Source organism: Teleopsis dalmanni, chromosome 2 (assembly GCF_002237135.1).
Source record: "Teleopsis dalmanni isolate 2A chromosome 2, ASM223713v2, whole genome shotgun sequence".
NCBI classification, from domain to species: domain Eukaryota; kingdom Metazoa; phylum Arthropoda; class Insecta; order Diptera; family Diopsidae; genus Teleopsis; species Teleopsis dalmanni.
Genome location: NC_051847.1, coordinates 161,292,320 through 161,311,498, shown reverse-complemented (window position 1 = coordinate 161,311,498; position 19,179 = coordinate 161,292,320). Strand labels below are relative to the sequence as shown.

Sequence of the window (19,179 nt, the reverse complement as noted above, 5' to 3'; positions counted from 1 at the left end):
AAATCATTTATTTAAAAGTTTTAAATTTACTTTGGAACTCAATTTGCAATGTCAGGAAATTCAATATTTAATTATTTATATTTTTAAATCTCTTGAACATTCTAAAGCTAATCGTTATATATCTTCAGGAATTTAATATAGTTGACAGTTTTCAAAAAGTTTTATTATTTGGTTATGTTAAATTTTTATTTTTAATAAGGCAAGGATCGTATTCATATTCTGTCATTCTGCCTTTTATTTTGAAACCGAAAGTAACTATAATTTTAGCTAAAAAATAAAAATCGTAAACATAACTATGGTCCAAGTTATGTAGAGTGCCACAGGGACTATTGTACTTTATGATTGTGCCTAAGTTTTAAAGGAAATATATAAATACACACATACAACGAAGCACAGTGGCCTCGGCTCTCATGGTAGAATTTAAACCATCTGTTTTTATTCTCTCACTGTCAGTTTTTTAATTTGCATTGAAACCAACAACAATATTGATTTTTACGTGCCAGTGACACTCTACAACATGGGCCTTATTTTTACAACTTATATACGTATATTTTTACGTATATAAGTTTTTTTTATATTATTTGAATAATAATATTCTTAAAGATATTAAAGAAGTTTACAATTTTAAACAGATATAAATTTTTTTACTTAATGAAGCTAACATTAATTGTAAATAATTCCAACTTTTCGATCTATTATAACGCAAAATTACACACTACATCAATTAGCAATTTATTGCGTTTTCGATTGGTAAATCTGGATTTAATGTAGATCTAATATCTTTATTATTATATTTTACATAAATACATATATCGAATCAAATTAAACTTCATTAATCAAGTCATATAAAACATCTGTTAATTTCAGGATAATCTTGCTATTCTTGCAAAATATCTAGAGCTTTATAAATTAATCTCGAGTGTTGTACATTTCGCTCGAGATTTACTAATCAGAAATGAATATTGGACTAATAATGAATCCCGATTGAAACAGTTACCCCAGATTTATTAATCGAAAATAGCATTAAGTGAACAACAAAAATGATATTAATATATACTTGTCGAATTTTATATTTTTAAATAAAAATTATTATATAATTATTTTTTAATTTTGTGTTGAATATTTTATTGTTTTACTTGCTTTTTGAGAAATAGTAATAATGATATCATGTTATGTGCTTTTATTTTCTTATCAATAAATTTCCAATTTTTAATTTATCATATAGAAATTCCATACATAAATTCACAATAATTATGAAATGATATTCAATTAAAAGTAATTTGAGTTCATTTTATATTTATATATATTGTATTTTATTCAAAATATTTTTCTCGACTTTTTTATATCCAAAATAATTTTTAAATATTTTAATTAGTCAATAACTCAATACAATCATACAATATATATATAAGGATTAGCTTTGGTGAAGATAAAAATAATTGTGTACTTTGTAACAAACTAATTGTGAACTAATCTGATAAAAATTGTTTTTAAAGAGTGGATACTCTCCTGTGTTTCATTTCAAGTGTTCCTCTTTCGGAACACTGAAAATGCTGACATTTGACAGCTGTTTATTATAGTTTGTTTATTGCAGGACTCCAATTAAGAATTTGTTATTTTTGTTATAGAATCTTTTTTAAGCTATGACTGGGGATAGTGAAATGCGCAATAATAGCTGCTCGGATCAGGATGATTTTATAGATGTAGCTCATTACAGAAATCTAGTAAAACAATTTATAGATATGGTAAGCGACGATTTTCATTTAGTACTATATACGCGCTATAATTGTTTTTTTTTAAACTAAATTATAGCGACGATACCAAACTGCACTGTTCTGGTCTGAAAAAGTCTGTGTTCTCAGTAATAATGATCCAAATGATGTTTATTCTCAAGCGCAATGCATGTTTCTTCTAAAAGAATACCATCGAGCCGCACACAAAATTCGTTACCATAAATTGGAGAAGACAAATATACCGTGCTACAATTTACTATTAGAGAGTCTGTATGAAGCTAAAGAGTTTAACGATGCTGTCTCCATCATTAACACTGTCGACGTTGAGTTTCTTGCTTCCTCTTTATTAAATCATCCAATTGATGGACGAGTTGATGAAAATAATAGTATTTATTTCGATGATGTCGGCAAAAATGTAATTAATTAAAAATTTGAATTATTTTTTTGCTTAAAAACAATCATTATATTAGGAAACACTTGCATCAATATACTTTCTTAAGGGCAAAATATTCGAAGCAATGGACAATCGCGGTTTAGCAATGGATTTTTATGTGCAGGCCTTACATAAATCAATTTATTGCTACGAAGCTTTAGATGCGTTATTGCAACATGAAATGCTTATGGCTTGGGAAGGTTAATTACCTTATATTATTATATTTTTTTTACTATTCATTGTACAATAAGATAAATATTTTCAGAAAAGGAATTGATGCAACATCTACCACTTGTACAACAGTCTTCCGAAGCTGATGCTAAATTTATTTCGACATTATATGAATCAAAGCTAAAAAAATATTATGACTCAATTAATCCGGTAAAATATATGTTTAGGTGACATAATATATAATATCATTAATAACTTTATAGCAAACTAATACAGAAGAGGCTCCAATTGAAAATGTCACAATGAAATCAATCAAAGAACTTACTGAGAGAATACTTAAAACGCGCACAACTGGTGGACACCTTTATAGAAATTTATTACCAAAGTTTATGACACCAACTCAAATAATATCACCAGCAAATAAGTTAGATTATTGAAATATAATTTAAATATTTATTTAATTATTTCTTTTATTACTAGAGTACTAGAAGACTTGAAAAACACACCATTTTCTCTTCAAGTGAGTCTCACACGTGCTTCTTCTTTAGCGAACGAAACGGCGCGTTCGCATACAGAAACTCCAGGTCGTGCTCGCCACAAAGAATCAGATTACAATATAGGTTTACCTCTTGTTGTCAGTTTAGAACGAATAAACAATAGCACTGATATAATGGCTGCGGAAGCTGAAAAGTTATTTTACGATTGTGAATATAAAAAGTGCTTCAAAATTCTCAACGAGTAAGTATATTTCTCTATATAAGTAAGTTAATATTATCGTATATAAATTTTAAACATTATAGGCTTATTAAAATCGATCCTTACCACAACGAAGCATTAACAGTACAAATTGGTTGCCTTGTAGAATTTGGAGACTACAACAGTAAAGTTATTTTAACTTATTTTAACACTTAAATTTTATAAAATTTTTATTTAGAGCTTTTCTATGTGGCTCATAAATTGGTTGATCGATATCCTGATAAAGCTATATCCTGGTATGCCGTAGGATGTTACTATGATCTCATTGGAAAAAGTGATCCAGCTCGTAGGTACCTCTCTAAGGCAACGTCATTAGATCGTTTGTACGGACCTGCATGGTTGGCATATGGACATTCGTTTGCAAAAGAAAATGAGCATGATCAGGTTAGTTGTATTCTAACATATTTTACCATATGTAGAAACTCATAAATTTTTCATAGGCTATGGCTGCTTATTTCAAAGCTACTCAGCTTATGCGCGGTTGTCATTTGCCTTTACTATACATAGGCGTCGAATGTGGGTTGACGAAAAACTTGGAGTTAGCTGAAAAATTCTTTTATCAAGCCATGTCCATAGCACCTTTGGATGTGTATGTTTTACATGAATTGGGCGTTATTAAATACGAATATGACTAGTAAGTTAAATATGTATTTTGTTTGTAAAATTATTAAATTTTATTTACAGTTTCGAGAGTGCTGAAGAAGTTTTCCGAGCAACAGTTGAAATTGTTACTAATCGTGCGAAACAGAATAAGGAGGAAGTTTCAGCGCGCTGGGAACCTTTGTTTAACAATTTAGGACATTGTTGTCGCAAAAATAAAAAATATGAGGATGCCTTGGAATATCACCAATACGTAAGTAATTTAGATATATTATTATTTTTTTTTTAAATCTATATCTGACTAAGTATACATTGATTAATACATAAAAATAGAATATCAAAGTACGATTGTGTGCATGTTTGTTACAACGAGTTATTATTTAATAATTCCATATTATATCCGTTTACACAGAAATCTGTTCATTTAAAATATATCGAATACATTCAAAGTAATCTTCCAACGATTGGATTAGACTAATTCTACCACTCTTGCACATGTCGAATATCATAAACATTATTTAAGGCAGACTTTATATGATATATCAAAAGTGCCTAAACCTTTTTAAACTTTCTCTTCTTAAAAAAATGTTATGTGAAAGATAAAATATTCAAGGGAGTATTAACTGCGTTGTGTTTATGTGATATGTTGGGTTTCTAGAATAAATATTTATTTAATCTTGTCGACTTTTGTTTTAATGAGTGGCAGTATCTTGGATTTTGAATTTTCAATTGCTCTTCTATTATTTTTATATACAGTAATCAATCAAAATCAGTTTCTTTGGAATTTTTATTATATTATTTATTTTTGCTATACGGATCTCTCCTAGTGGAGAGAGGTCCGTACTCAACTTTACCGAGAAAGAATTAAAAAGCTTAATTGTTTCAAATCGTATCATTTTACCGATTACCGAGTTATCAAGCAACATCTGAATATATTGATTATGAAATTCTTTGTCCAGAATCTAAAGTGATTTAAATCATCTCAATTGGGGGACTTCTTACTTATTTTATTTGTTTAAAATAGTTTATTTATCATCTACATTTAAAACAAAGGTATTGTTGTAAAAATAAATATATAAATGCACTTTTGACAATTTTAAATAGCACCCTTTATTTTGCGCTTAAAAAATCTGTAACATAATTAATGATTACAGTAAAATATTACGATTGAAAAATTAAACTAAAATTTACTTACCTTTGTCTAGCAATCACAAACAAGAAAAGAGAGAAAATGAAAAACGGAAATGTTACTAAAAATTTCGAAGTCTCCAAATCAGCTGTTTGTCATGATTGCCAGACAAAGGTTTTTAAATTATTCGCAATTTTCGGCAACATTCTCCTCCCCGCAGGCGACCCCAATGTCGTTTGCGTCAACTTTGCCGATATCCAGAATGGCCAGCTTTACGGCAGGGCGCTCCAAAAAGCCTTTTGTTGTTTTGACCTTAGCTCGTCTTACTTGGCCGTCTTTCGCTACAGTTGTCTCGATAACTATGCCTTTTACCCAAGTATTTCTCTTAGCCGTTTCATCAACTATCAGCACAACGTCTCCTACCGTAATGGGTTTCACTTTATTGAACCATTTGCCGCGACGCGTTAATGTCGGAAGTATCTCACGCACCCATCGTCGCCAAAATTGATTTGCAAACATCTCAGATTGTAGCAGGCACATCTTTGGATCGATTCTCTTAGCATCACAAAATGGTTTCAAACCATTAGCGCTCCCCAACAAGAAATGGTTTGGAGTTATTGGATCCTCATCTTCACTATCGAGTGACACGTAGGTTAAAGGACGCGAGTTGATGATCATTTCAACTTCAAGTAATGCAGTACGTAAACTTTCATCCGTAAAACGTTGAGATGGCGAAATTTGATACAGCACTGTCTTAATTGTTCTAATCAGTCGCTCCCACGCTCCTCCCATATGTGGTGCTGCCGGTGGATTAAATTTCCAGTCTATTCCTTGATGAGCTAGCTTGTGTTGCATAACCGAGGAATCAATGTTCTTTAACTCCTTTTTTAAAACGTTCTCGACACCGTGAAAATTCGTTGCATTATCGCTGTAGATGGTGATAGGTTCTCCTCGTCTGGCAATAAAATTTCTTAAACACATTAGGCATGAGTCAGTACTAAGACTATGGGCGATTTCGATGTGAACGGCTCTGATAGTCAAACAAGTTATTATAACACCCCACCTTTTCAGTGCTTTGCGATTCTCAATAACCACCATTGGTCCAAAATAATCAATACCCACATGAGTAAATGGACGTTGAAAAGCTGCTAGTCGTGCTGGGGGAAGTAAGGCCATTTGCGGCGCTTGAGGTATTGCCGATGAAATTTTACATACGTTGCAGTTTCGTCGCATCGATTTGAATAATGGTCTTAATTTTGGTATGAAATACAATTGTCTGACCTCATTTAAAGCAGTTTCATGTTGGATGTGATAAAATCGTTCATGATAGTGCGCACATATAAGGTACGATACTCTATGTTTTGGCGGTAAGAAAATAAAATCAGTTTGAGGTTTACACTCATTCGTAAAGTTACTCGCTCTGTTTTTTACTCTTATGAGCTCATTGTTATCCATATACACCTGCAACCTATATAACGGACTGTTCCTTTCTACTATTCTCCCCATTTTCAGTGTCGACCAATCTTCAAGTAGTTCCTGTTGCACGCTTTTGTATATTAAGAGCTTCGCGCGCTCAATATGTTGAACAGTCAAAATAACGTTTGTAGCATTGAAACCGCCACAACGAGCCTTTAGTTTCCCAATGTAGAGTAGCCAATTTGCAACGGCACGATACAACTTGATCCAGGATGAAAAATATTCATAATTGAAACATGGTTGTGTCTCGCGATGATATAAAAATTTTGCACGAGTTTCACTGGTCTCCATCGGACCTAAGTCCACCTCAGTTGGCCATTTATCCTCGTCTTGTAGCAAAAATTCTGGTCCTTCGACCCACCGCTGCACATATTCGGGACTTTGTTTTGTTTTCGTTGCACTGTCTGCAGTATTTAATTTCGTGGGTACCCATCTCCACTCTTCGACGGTTGATGCTTCTTGAATTTCTGCAATGCGAAACATTACGAATTGTTGAAATTGACGTGGATCACCACGCAACCACTTTAGCACCGTTTTGGAATCGCTCCAAATGAAACGCTTTTTAATATCAAATGTGTGTACTTTACATATTGTATTCATAAGCCGTGTGCCAATTACAGCAGCTTGTAGCTCCATTCTTGGAATAGACATCGGTCGCATTGGAGCGACTTTGGTTTTTGCTGCTACGATCCTCATACTTACTCCATATTTATCTTTAATGCGGAAGTATGATACAGCTGCATAAGCAAACTCACTCGCATCTACGAATGTATGAATTTGTACATCACATGAACTTTCTGTTATGTATGGTGAATAACAACGGGGTACAGAAATATTAGCAAAAATAGGCATGCAGGCAACCCAAGCTAACCACTTGCCCATAAGATCGGGTACCAGTGGTTGATCCCAGTCGATTCCGCTTCTCCAAATATCCTGAATAAGTATTTTTAAATATGATGTGAGGCAAGCTGCCAGTCCCAATGGATCAAAAATGGACATTAAAATTTGAAGTACTTCTCTTTTAGTGGGTACAATTTCATCTGCAAAAACATTACGACGTAAACGAACGAATTTTAAAACATATTTAAAGCAATCTGACTTCGGGTCCCAATACATGCCGAGAATTTTTTCGATCGGAAGTGTGTCGATATTATTATCAAACGACTTACCCGTCTGTTCACCATTTTCGTTTAACGCAGCTAAAACTTCTGGTGCATTACTTGTCCAGCTTCTCATATGGAAACCACCTTGTTCATGTATGTTGCGAACTGCCTCGGCTAATGCTATTGCTTGTTCAATGGAATTTGTTGAATCTATAAAGTCATCCACGTAATGATTGTTTTTAATAGCGTACACTGCTCTAGGATTTTCAGCTATAAATCTTTCTGCGTTAAGGTTTCGAATAAAATGCGCTATATATGGTGAACATCGCGCACCAAAGCTAACTACATTTAATTTATAAACGCAAATATTTTTAAATGTCTCGCTGAACCATAGAAATCTCTGAGCATCAGTATCTGCTTCTTGTACTAGAATTCGATGAAACATTTCAGCAATGTCACCACAGACAGCTATTCTTCCTATACGAAAATTTAATAATATGTTTATAAGTGGTCGCAGCATATCCGGCCCCTTCAGCAAAAAATCGTTTAGTGACACTCCTTCAGCTTTGGCTGCAGCATCCCAAACTAATCTATGCTTTTTCGGTTTAAGTAGATTGCGCACAATAAAAATTGGTAAATACCAAATCTTTCCACCTCGCTCGTTAATTGCTTCTGGTGGCAACTCAGTTGCGTAGCCCTTGCTGACTAAAGTAGTGATTTGTTCCTTTAGCTTTTGACACAATTCAGGGTCCCCATGCATTTTTCGACGTAAGCACTCCGCTCGACGTAATGCCATCGGCAAGCTATTTGGCAATTCGACCGTATCGGTGTTCCATGGCAAATTGACAACGTAGCGGTTTCCGCGTAACTGGCACTTGCGCATTATTTCCTCTGCTCGCTGATCCTCAACTGAAAGTAATTCTGCTTTTGGGGTAGCCACCGCGACATTCTCGTTTACTATAAATGTCTTTACTAACTCATGAAGCTCCCTATCAGCTTCTTGTCCACAGCTACATTTGTGTAGGTTTAAGTTGTTACGGTGGTTTAATTCACCACTACCAAAAACTGTCCAACCAAGACGTGTTTTCACCGCCACGGGTTCTTGCCAGCCACCCTCCCTCACCTTAAGTGCTGAAATTAAGTTTGGATTATTTACGCCGATAATCAGCATGGGGACAGCATTTGTATAACTTGCTAGAGGCAAGCCATCTAAATGCGGATACCATTGTTTTATTTTATCAGCTGCAAAAGATTCTGCTGACATGCGTAAGTTGCTTATTGTGCGGACATTTTTCAATGGAAATTTTTTAGCTTGAGGAGCATTGGCAGAAATTTGTAAGTTGAGCCTTTTTGAGTTATTTTCCTGTCGACTGATATTACCTGTCCAATTAATGCATAGCGCATCCTGGATACCATCGTTTCCCAATTCATCGGCTAGACTTGCTTCAATAAGCGTTAGTGTTGACCCATCGTCCATCAATGCATATGTGTTAATAGTCCTTTTGGTGCCATATAAAGTAACTGGAAGAATTCGGCAATATGACCAGTTTTTATTCACTGATGAATTATGGTTGTTGAGTAACGCTTTGTTTGAGTATGGACTTAAACTTATTTGTTCTACTATATCCGATGAAACATTGTTAGCTGTAAAAGATATTGCTGGCGTAGATTGGTCTATCCGAGAATGCAGCATGGCGTGGTGTCGTGCATTGCAGCCATCAATGCCACACACTTTATTATTGAAACAGCGACGCCTATGCTCGCCTAAGCATTGTCGGCACAGCTTCTTTTCCTTGACAATGCGCCAGCGTTGATTAGTAGGCTCGTTCTTGAATATTTCACATTCCATTATTTTATGTCCGCCGCCACAAATGTAACACCTAACTGCCGTGGTTGTCATTTCAGCTGTCTGATGTACGTGCACTCGTCCTTCCTTTTTTGGTGGTTTATCAAAAAAAGAAGGTGTAGCTACTCTACTTGCCGCATTTGCTAAAGATGAGAGCCACGCTGAAAAATCGCGAAGTGTAGGTTCGGCTATTGATGCTGAATGTAGTGCCCATTTGAGCTTCATATCTTCAGTTAATTTACTTATTAACTCATGTAATAAGAGTGGATTATTAAAATAACTATTGAGCTTACATGCCTCAATTGTTGCAACTACATTATTAATGTTGACTGCAAAGTCAATTAAATCGCCCAGCCTACCCCTTGGAGGCGGTAACTGACGCATTTTCTCAATTAACTTATTTAGAATTATTTCTGGTCGTCCAAAATACATACGAAGAGTGTTTATTATTTCTCCAACCATATTGGGCAACACCAACATATTGCGTACTACATCGCGCGCTTTACCAATGAGGCACCTCTGTAAGCGCATTAGACATTCATAATCGGAGAAACCTGCGATTTGCTTAGTTTGCTCGTACGCACTTATAAAAATGTGCCATTCTTCTGGATCGCCGCGGAACGTAGGCAAATCTCTCGGTATGCATTGACGCGCTGCTAGCTGAGACGACGTAAGCGTGGGAGCGATCTGTAAGGTATAAAGAGATGGATTATTTACTAACCTTGGTGTACTCTGTAGATGAGGTTGGCCATGTGGCGAAAACTGTTCATCAGCTACGGCTTGATGTGCATTCAGCTGAGGCCCAACTTCAGGCAAATGTGATTCCACGATACCCTCGTCGTCACTATCTGCAGTAAGGATTTTAAATTTTTCCCGCAAATAGCTCTCCCTAATCTGCAACGACTCTTCTAGCTGTTGCAACTTAAGTTGTTTTATTCGAGTAATGTTGGCGCTGGGCTGCTGCTGTTGTCTACTATGTTGACCATCATCCTCATTGTGTTTGTGTGAGATTTTATCATCACCATCTGCATCTCCAACTTCAAGTATGGCTGCTGATGTTAAACCTTTTTGAAGAGGCAGCTCCACGTCATTTTCATTTTCCATATTAGAAAGATTTTTTAAGAATTTCTTGTTGTAAAAATAAATATATAAATGCACTTTTGACAATTTTAAATAGCACCCTTTATTTTGCGCTTAAAAAATCTGTAACATAATTAATGATTACAGTAAAATATTACGATTGAAAAATTAAACTAAAATTTACTTACCTTTGTCTAGCAATCACAAACAAGAAAAGAGAGAAAATGAAAAACGGAAATGTTACTAAAAATTTCGAAGTCTCCAAGTCAGCTGTTTGTCATGATTGCCAGACAAAGGTTTTTAAATTATTCGCAATTTTCGGCAACAGGTATTATTAATAAAATACAAACCTTTTCTTTAAAGGCATTACTTCTAAAACCCCAAACTCCACAAACCTACACCGCAATAGGATTTGTACATGCTTTAATGGGTAATCTCGAAGATGCGATAACGTACTTCCATAAAAGTTTAGCTATAAATAGAGACTGTATTGTAACATCAACTATTTTAAAGACTTGTATTGAAGATCACTTGGATCAGGAATCGATCATTGAGAGCATCTGTGGAAAGCATTGCCCACCCGCAACAGCAGCATCTACACTTAAAACTCCTATAAAACGCGGGTCACCAATTGAGGAATCACCACTTAAATTTAACTGTATGAAACTTAAATTTGATGAAGAGGATATTTCAACGCAGGCTGATAACATCGATACAAATTTAATAATGGATATAAGCATGGATTTATAAGTATTTTACGGTTTAAAAAAATAAATTTAAGTACCAAATAAAAGCAACAATATTTTATATACGAGTATAATATATTTGAAGATAAAAAGTAGAAATTATTGTACAAATGTGGCTACTCTTAAATGTTCGAATGAACTTGTTCTCATGGGTGCAAACAATGATAGATGAGAGGCGGATGTCTCCACATACCTCCTTAGAATTATGATCGAAATAATATTTTATTATGGTAGGATATCGTTATCGTAGGATAACGGCGTCACACTTTCCTTCCTAAATGTGTTTTATCGATGTTGAAGAAATAAGCGTGTATTATATTGAGACAATCGAGTGCAGTTATTTGAAACAGATTTCAGTTTTAATATAATGATCTTTTTTAATAAATGATATTAAATCATAAACATTTTTTCTTGGAATATCCTGTCCTGATTTCTGTCTATACCTATTGTCATTATTATTCGAGATCTTTATTATCACGAATATTTTGTATTTAAATTTTGCATCTCTCTCTCTCTCTCTCGTTCTCTCTATCTCTCTGACTTAATCCCAAGGCGAATAGTTATTTTAAAATGATGCACAAATGTTTTCAATCAGAGTTTTAGAGTCATAGCACAACAGGGATTCAAGTTTCTTATTCCCTCGTGGTATATGAAAAAATGAATAGTAAATACCGCATTGGTTTTAAATTGGAAAGATTAACTTATTTGGACATGTAACATAAAAATATTTAATTGATAAGTTTGAGATATAAATTTTGAATTTTCTTCTACAAATTCATACTACAATTTAAAATTAAAAATGTGGAATCCTGTGAGTATAATTGTGGCTATGTCATGAAGAAAAATAATCAACAATAGATAAAAGAACATTTTCTATCACGTTAGTATGTCAAATCAATCCGTCCATCAAAGGGAGATGAACCATGGATGTACACAGATATAGGCGGCGAAGTCTCCTTAGTCACTCTCCATTTTAATATATTACAATACTCTTGAAAAAAATTAGGTGTTTATGACTGTTAATAAAAGAAGAAACCTCATCTATGACAGAAAAAAATTCTGATTGCGCTGGACTATCAAGCAGTTATCAAAAGCATCTTTTGCATGGTTAACAGCATAGTACAAGAATGTGTCACGAAGCCAATGGAATGTGCTCAAGGAAATGAGGTAACAGTCATGTGGGTTAAAAGACATATCGGTATTGAGCAAAACGAAAAGGTAGATGAACTTGCAAAGCAAGAATCAAGCCATAACTTCTGCAGCCCAGAGCCCAGAATACCTTTGGGCTACAATATGACTGCAGCCTATGTCGATGAGTGGATAACTTTACTTCAACTTAACAGATGAAGAGAGATGAGCATTTGTAGACAGACTCAACTCATGATGCCGAAACCGTTGACCAGGGAAGTGATAAAAGTGCTAAGTTATCCGCGGAGCACTCTAAGCTAGCTAACCTCATTGATTACTGGACATGGAAACTTTAAGTATCACCTCAAAGAGATAACTCTTGTTGAGAAAGATACTTGCAGACAATGTCTAGAAGAAAGGGAGACAGTGGTGCATATATTGTCCCAATATCCAGCACTGGCAAGTAGGAGCTTGACGGTCTTGGGATACCATTGGGTTGGTGATGGCTTGGTAGGCAATCTCAATTCAAATAAACTGTTTGCAATAACAAGTGATGTAGTTATGCGATTGGAAGCCACTCTAGCTTTAACTTAATAACGACATTCGAGAATCGTAGGACGAAAATGCACCCAAGGCATTTTGTGGTTGACTTTGACTAATCCTTCACTTTAGTGGGGCCATTTGCTGGACGTTGCGCTGTCCCAACGTACCACGCTATATATATCTATGACAGCATTATATTAGATCCCTCTAATTTAACTTCTGGAAACGTCCATGCTATTATGGCACATTCACTATTGTGGGATGGTCAATAAGAAGACGAAGGATTACAAATCATTGAGGATAACTTTAAAAATGAACTAAATAAATATGTATGAGAACAGAAAATTTTTCAAATATAAATAAAATCAAATAATACTAAAAACAACCTTAAAAATGAATAGTAAAGTAAATTTCATCATCTTTAAACTTTAGTTTAAATCACAGTTCATTACCAAATGAATGCGTACTCATAACGCAAAGAGCTAAGTCAATAAAAATGTATCTCCAACATATTTAAATTTTTATCGGTTATTCAAATACAAAATGTATTCGCACTAATCATATTCGAGTGTGTCGTGCAATATACATGAATGTATGTACATACATATGTAGGTAAATCCGATTAAGAAGTCGAAAAATGAAATTAAAAATAGTAAAAATTATGTTTTGAATATACATACATAAATAAATGGAAATTAAAATGAGAATGAAAATGTTTCTTGTTGATAATGAAGTACGAAAAGGTGCTCCAAAATATTTGAATAACGTTTCTAAAATCGGCTGAACTAACAAACGACGCCGACAAAACGAAGGCGAAGGTCTAAGGTGAACCCGGCAAAGCGGCAATCTTTACGCGGTGTCTATGCACTTACGCTGGCGCTGACGCTGACGCTGACGTGAGTAAGTCTGTTTAAGGTTTGTTTGGTAAATAGAACAATGAAATTATTTAAGTTTTTATGAATTAAATGACTGATAAGAAAAAAGCTAAGAATTTTTGCGCGTTGATGCAAAAAAAAAAAAAACACGATATAATTAAGACCCCATAAATCTATACGGCGAAGAAAGCCAGGCAGTAGAAGTGAATTGTTTAAAGGCTCAGCATTTTGAATATAAAAGCAAAGCTGTTTTTCTTTACCAGCAGTTAACCTAAAGTGAAGTAACTGGAACAACATGGACAAATTGTTTAAAATTTTATTTTTGGTGCTTCCAATTTTTTGGCATATGAGTTGCTATACATTCGCTAGACCAATGGTAGACGATGACGATGATACAGAAGTTATTGAAATAATTTCAAATGATATCGATGAAGGAAATACGTCTTTAATAGACTTGAGTTTTTATGGCAATGCTCTCTACGGAACTCCTGACAGTAAAGCAACTGGCGAACTTGTAGCTAATTATACACCAGATGCTTCTTCGGTGAATCCAGAAGAACTTGGTTCTTACCTTGAAGGTGACATTCTCGTACCAACTGAAGCGAATAGTGCATTTACAAAAAATGGTGTAACTTCGCTATCATCTCGTTGGCCTAATGGTGTTGTGCCCTTCGAAGTTGGAGGTCAATTTAGTGCTCGCGACTTAGCGACTATTGGTAAGTAAACAATATTTTTATATAATTTCCTAGAGTTAAGTTTATGTAAAGGTTAAGCTTATTCTACTCACGATTTATGAAGAAAATAGAAAGGGGATTGCTTTATGAAATAACAAATTTTTTTAGATAGGAATGAATCCTAGTGACAGAAAGTGCCATCTTGTGGCTAAGTGTAAATTGACTTAAATGCAAAGATATAAGCCTAGTGTGATACACTTAAATTAATATTTAATTGTTATAATTTTCTAAAGATTTTAAAGCAGAAGTATTACAACAGTAAAACTAACTTATTCAATTTGTGACTAAGTTAGTCCTCAAAGTGTAAGGACTAGCTGTAGTCCTTAAAATTAATTTATAAAATTTTCTAAAGACTAAAGTAAAAGTGAATTCAAGACTTGACTTAAGCTCACATTATATATTTAGCTTAAAATATTTTACTGGGGTTTGAAATCCAAACTACCTTCTTCGTACTCACTAATGAGAGATACAATCATATTATTGATATTATAATATTTCAATAATGAAACAACACATGATCTCATAAAATAATTTAGAAGAATTGCTCTTCCATTTAAAATTTACTGTGAGTAAATAAACTAATAAAAAGAAATCAAAAATGAATAGATATAGTAGGACGCTATTAGCTGCAAGAATCTTATATGTTGCCAATGTGGCTTTAACAATGATACTATAACGATCAATGAACAAGTTCCAGGAGAGCTAATAATCAAATTACAGGTTCTACTAATATCATGTAGTATCACAACATGCCAAATTAGCTTAAGTTTGTTATGTTTCACATAAAGAAAGCTGACGATCATATATATCAACCTAATTACAAATTAATAAACCATTTTATATATATACTTTTCTACTTTATTGTCATTTAGAATATGCAATTGAAGAATATCATAAACGTACGTGTATTCGATTCATTCCGCGCACAAATCAAAAGGACTACTTGTCTATTGTAAACGGCAACAGCGGGTGTTGGTCATCGGTTGGACGTGTTGGAGGGAAACAAGAAGTTAACTTGCAATCACCAGGTTGTCTGACTAAAAGAGGAACTGCTATGCATGAACTTATGCATGCATTAGGTTTTCTACATGAACAAAACCGACAGGAACGCGATTCATTCGTTTCAATCCAATATCAAAATATCCAAGCTAATGCAATGCCTAATTTTGAAAAAGCCGCAAAAACAATGGCCTATGGCGTACCTTATGATTATGGAAGTGTTATGCATTACTCATCAAATGCTTTCTCTAACAATGGACAGCCAACAATTATTGCAATGGTTAGTAAAAAATGTTGTTAAAAAGCTATAACTATATATTTTTAATGTCTTCATTTATTCATATATAGCAATCTGGTGGTAGTAACTTGATGGGTCAGCGTGATGGCTTTTCTGCATTTGATATTGAAAAACTAAATAAAATGTACAATTGCGGTGCAGTAGCAGCAGGGGGGCAATCTTCGGCGCAAACAGCAGCTAACAATCAAATTATTAATAGTTTCATTGGTGGTCTCATAAATGGATTAGGACTAGCAGAGGAGAAAGCAGATGAAACTTTAAAAAATTGATAACATGAAATTCGCTCAAAAATTATAAACATAAAACGATCGGCTTAACTCATTTCACATATTAATTTATTGAATAAGTCATTAAACTCATTATATTCTTGATAACAGTATTATTAAAAATATATATTAAAATTAATTCATAGAAAAAAATCAATTCAAAATCGAAGTATTTTTATTTATGATTGATCTAAAATCGTTCCTATTTATCACTAATATTTTCCGAAGTTGAACAATGCTTTCTTCACCATTACTTTCTATGCCTCTCTATCTGTCGCCTCATTTTTTAGCTTTGTATTTACATTGTTCTGAAATCACTGTATACTGTATTAATTTTCTTGTTCTGTGGTGTTCTCATTTTCATTCCCCAATGGGGTTTTTAATAAAATATTCAATAGAAAATATAAATGAATGTCCAACGCACGAAATGTCAAAAATGAAGTTGACCCATTGCGTCCCTTATAATACTTTGCGCGATTAAGCTTTAATCGCTGGGTACTGCACTCTATATAATTGGACTAATGTGGGAGTTGTCAGCTATTGTAGTAAGACACTGAAGTTTAGTATGCGTTGGGCATTACTTTTCTTTTCGAAAGGTTTGTGTTGCATAAACTACGAAAGTTCCTAAGATATTTTGAGAATATATCTATCTACTGTAGAAGAGATTATTTTATATGATTCATATCGCATACTTGATTTTATTATAAACCAACGAGTATAAAGTAAGGGAACAATTGCACATATTTTCAGTAAATATCCAAAGCCATACAAAATTAATGCCTACTTAGAAATTTTACCGTTCGATCGCCGCTCAATGTACAACAACATGTTGCCATTCACACCCATCAAAGAACATATATATTTAAGTAAAGACCGTACTAAGAACGTAAAGCAAAATACTTATAAAAAAAACAAATGCATATATGCTCAGCGAACAAATTTCTAAACTTGAACTTCTTGAATCAGTTATTGTCATGTAGATTAGATAATTGAAAAAAAAATCGCTTAATACATCGAAAAAGTGATCTGAAAAAAGAAGAAAGACCTGAACGTCTTAAAGTAAACGTCTAGTAAACTAAAGTGAAAAGCAGTGTAGAAACCTTTCAATCTAGTCTAGAGACTTTTCAAAAAAAGAGTAGAAGTCTATACGCAAGTTTTACAAAAACCATATAGGCATGAATAGGCAACGAATAAAAGACCCTCCTCGAAGTAATACGAAAGTGATGCCAAGGGGAGGTTCGTATACATAGTCGTAGTCGAGTAGACCATTCCGATGACGGTCGGTTTGAGGATGCAAAAAAAAGAAAAAGCTGTTTCTTGAACTTTTAAAATCTTGGACATCTTTAAGTATAGAAATTTTTAACCAAGCAAATAGTAAACTACAACAGAATACAATTTTACAACAACAACATTGTATTTACTACTACAAAAGTTTGTTCTTAAGTACAAATCTTATTGAAGTGAAAATAGTAAACTATTTCTGGTAATTGAGATTTGAAATTTTGTTAGCTAGTTAAAAATTATTAATTATTTTGTGAAAGGTATACCTACCAGATAGAAATTTTTCTGGAAGATGTTAGGCGGAAGTCTATTCAGTATGTTGCAGCAGTACAACTGTGGTCTCGGAGAAGATACTATATCTGTGTGGAGAGCTGTAAGTCCACTGTTGCTAAACTTTTATGACTAGCCTTTGTGGTTCCATACGCAAATTGTATAAGTCTATATTTCTACTTTGTCACGACTTTTAAATATTAATTTGAATTAAAGGTATTTGTATATGTTAAAAATCATTTAAAGTCATTAAGAGTATAATAAACAAGAACTTTGTGTAGTAAATTTAATTTGAGCATTTTCATTTTATTTTATATTAGTTTTTAATTTTTTTACTGTTTGTGCAACAAATAATTATGCTAAAGTTCTAAAACACTATTTTGCTAAAAAATGAAACTTATATTAAGTTTTCGTTATATTTTTTTTTAATTTTACAATTATAAATTCTTACAATTATTTAAAGTATTCATTTTTAATTTAATTTAATTTATTTTTTTTTTACTCTCAAGTCTTACGGAAGCACGTACATTCTGCAGTTTTGTGTAAGTTATAAACTAATTTAACAAATTCCAAAATTTTTTACTGGATGTTAGAAAAATATGTGATTAATCAAAGGTTTTTGTAAAATTTTACATCTAAAAAATTAAATATTTCGTAAGTTTAGTTTAGTTTACAAAATTTTATATCACGTTACTTTGGAAATAATTTTATGGCGGTTTCGGTAGACGGTTACTTGAATCACATTTTAAACTATAAATTTTTTTTAATTTTATAAGAAATTGCACAATTTCAATTTCTTATTTTGTTATTTATTTATTTTCAATTAATTATTTCATTGATACTATGTGTAAACAACTAAATGAATTTCTCTTCCGTCAGTTAAACTAAAATAAAAGATAAAATAAAGTACAAATTAAATTAAAAAAGCGAAAAATTCTTAAAATCTAACGAGAACATTGCTTTTCTTTATTTCAATTAAAATTTATTTATTTATATTATTGTAATATATTTAAGAACAATTTAATTTTTATTAATAACTATTTTTTTATGAATTTCGTATCAATAGTCAATCATTTTGGATTATATTTAATATATTTCACATTATTATTATTATTATTATTATATATATTTTATGTATAATTATTATATATTGTATATAATTATTATTATCTTAAACTTAACATAGATCGAGTAAATTCAAAAACATTTTACTTGAACTTAAAAAAGAGGGTATAATAAATTAACAATTAGTAATCTTTGTAAGAAAGATATAATAGCTTAAAATATTACATCACGATTTAAAGCAAATAAAATAAATTTGTATATATATTTTTGTATATATTTGCCTTATGCTTGACGCGAATTTTCCAAATAAAAACAAAAAGACAAAAAATATTTTTCTCGTTTTTCTTTACAAGATTGAAAGTAGTTTTTTTCAGTGTAGCTCACAGCAACAATTTTGAATCTCATCGAAAAATTTGGTAACATCCAGCGACATTACCGATTTGGCTCAAAATGAAAAAACCTCAAGGTTAACACAAAATGGTAAAAGCCGAATTTAATTCTTAATTAATTTGAACCGAAAGTCAATGTTCGCTTTTAGTCATCATCCTTTTTGTCTGTTTTAAGATCATATTTAGCACAAAGTTCTTCAGGCGAAAAACTGCAAAAAAAAGAAGTGTCATATTAGTACTCGAGAAATTGCAAATAAA

The 19,179-nt window shown here is 32.8% G+C and overlaps 3 protein-coding genes across 7 annotated transcripts in view; 2 read left to right on the top strand and 1 right to left on the bottom strand.

The window, feature by feature from the left end:
* Positions 1–1,256: 1,256 nt before the first annotated feature.
* Positions 1,257–11,115, top strand: LOC119677975 (cell division cycle protein 16 homolog). 2 transcript variants are annotated; one of them, XM_038089573.1, is made up of 12 exons: positions 1,257–1,275; positions 1,629–1,745; positions 1,813–2,148; positions 2,204–2,366; positions 2,432–2,547; positions 2,601–2,761; positions 2,818–3,075; positions 3,138–3,217; positions 3,272–3,477; positions 3,534–3,727; positions 3,778–3,946; positions 10,691–11,115. In XM_038089573.1, exons 2-12 carry the CDS (start codon positions 1,644–1,646, stop codon positions 11,075–11,077), a joined length of 2,172 nt encoding a protein of 723 aa, XP_037945501.1. In that variant the 5' UTR covers positions 1,257–1,275; positions 1,629–1,643; the 3' UTR covers positions 11,078–11,115. The 2 variants fall into 2 exon arrangements, with proteins under 2 accessions (XP_037945501.1, XP_037945500.1); XM_038089572.1 differs by lacking the exon at positions 1,257–1,275 and having other exon boundaries at positions 1,479–1,745.
* Positions 11,116–13,863: 2,748 nt separating this feature from the next.
* Positions 13,864–16,045, top strand: LOC119682650 (zinc metalloproteinase nas-4). Its single transcript, XM_038096138.1, has 3 exons — positions 13,864–14,335; positions 15,226–15,632; positions 15,701–16,045. The coding sequence occupies exons 1-3, from the start codon at positions 13,915–13,917 to the stop codon at positions 15,917–15,919; spliced, it is 1,047 nt and encodes a 348-aa protein (XP_037952066.1). The 5' UTR covers positions 13,864–13,914; the 3' UTR covers positions 15,920–16,045.
* Positions 16,046–18,669: 2,624 nt separating this feature from the next.
* The window catches only part of LOC119679547 (ETS-like protein pointed), a 90,743-nt gene continuing 90,233 nt past the window's right edge, over positions 18,670–19,179 (bottom strand). Inside the window, exon 3 of one of the 4 annotated variants that reach the window (XM_038091963.1) lies at positions 18,670–19,130. In XM_038091963.1, coding sequence (XP_037947891.1) covers positions 19,067–19,130 — 64 coding nt within the window. In that variant the 3' untranslated portion in view covers positions 18,670–19,066. The remainder of the gene's footprint in view (positions 19,131–19,179) is intronic. The other 3 variants (XM_038091964.1, XM_038091962.1, XM_038091961.1) reach the window with 3 other exon arrangements.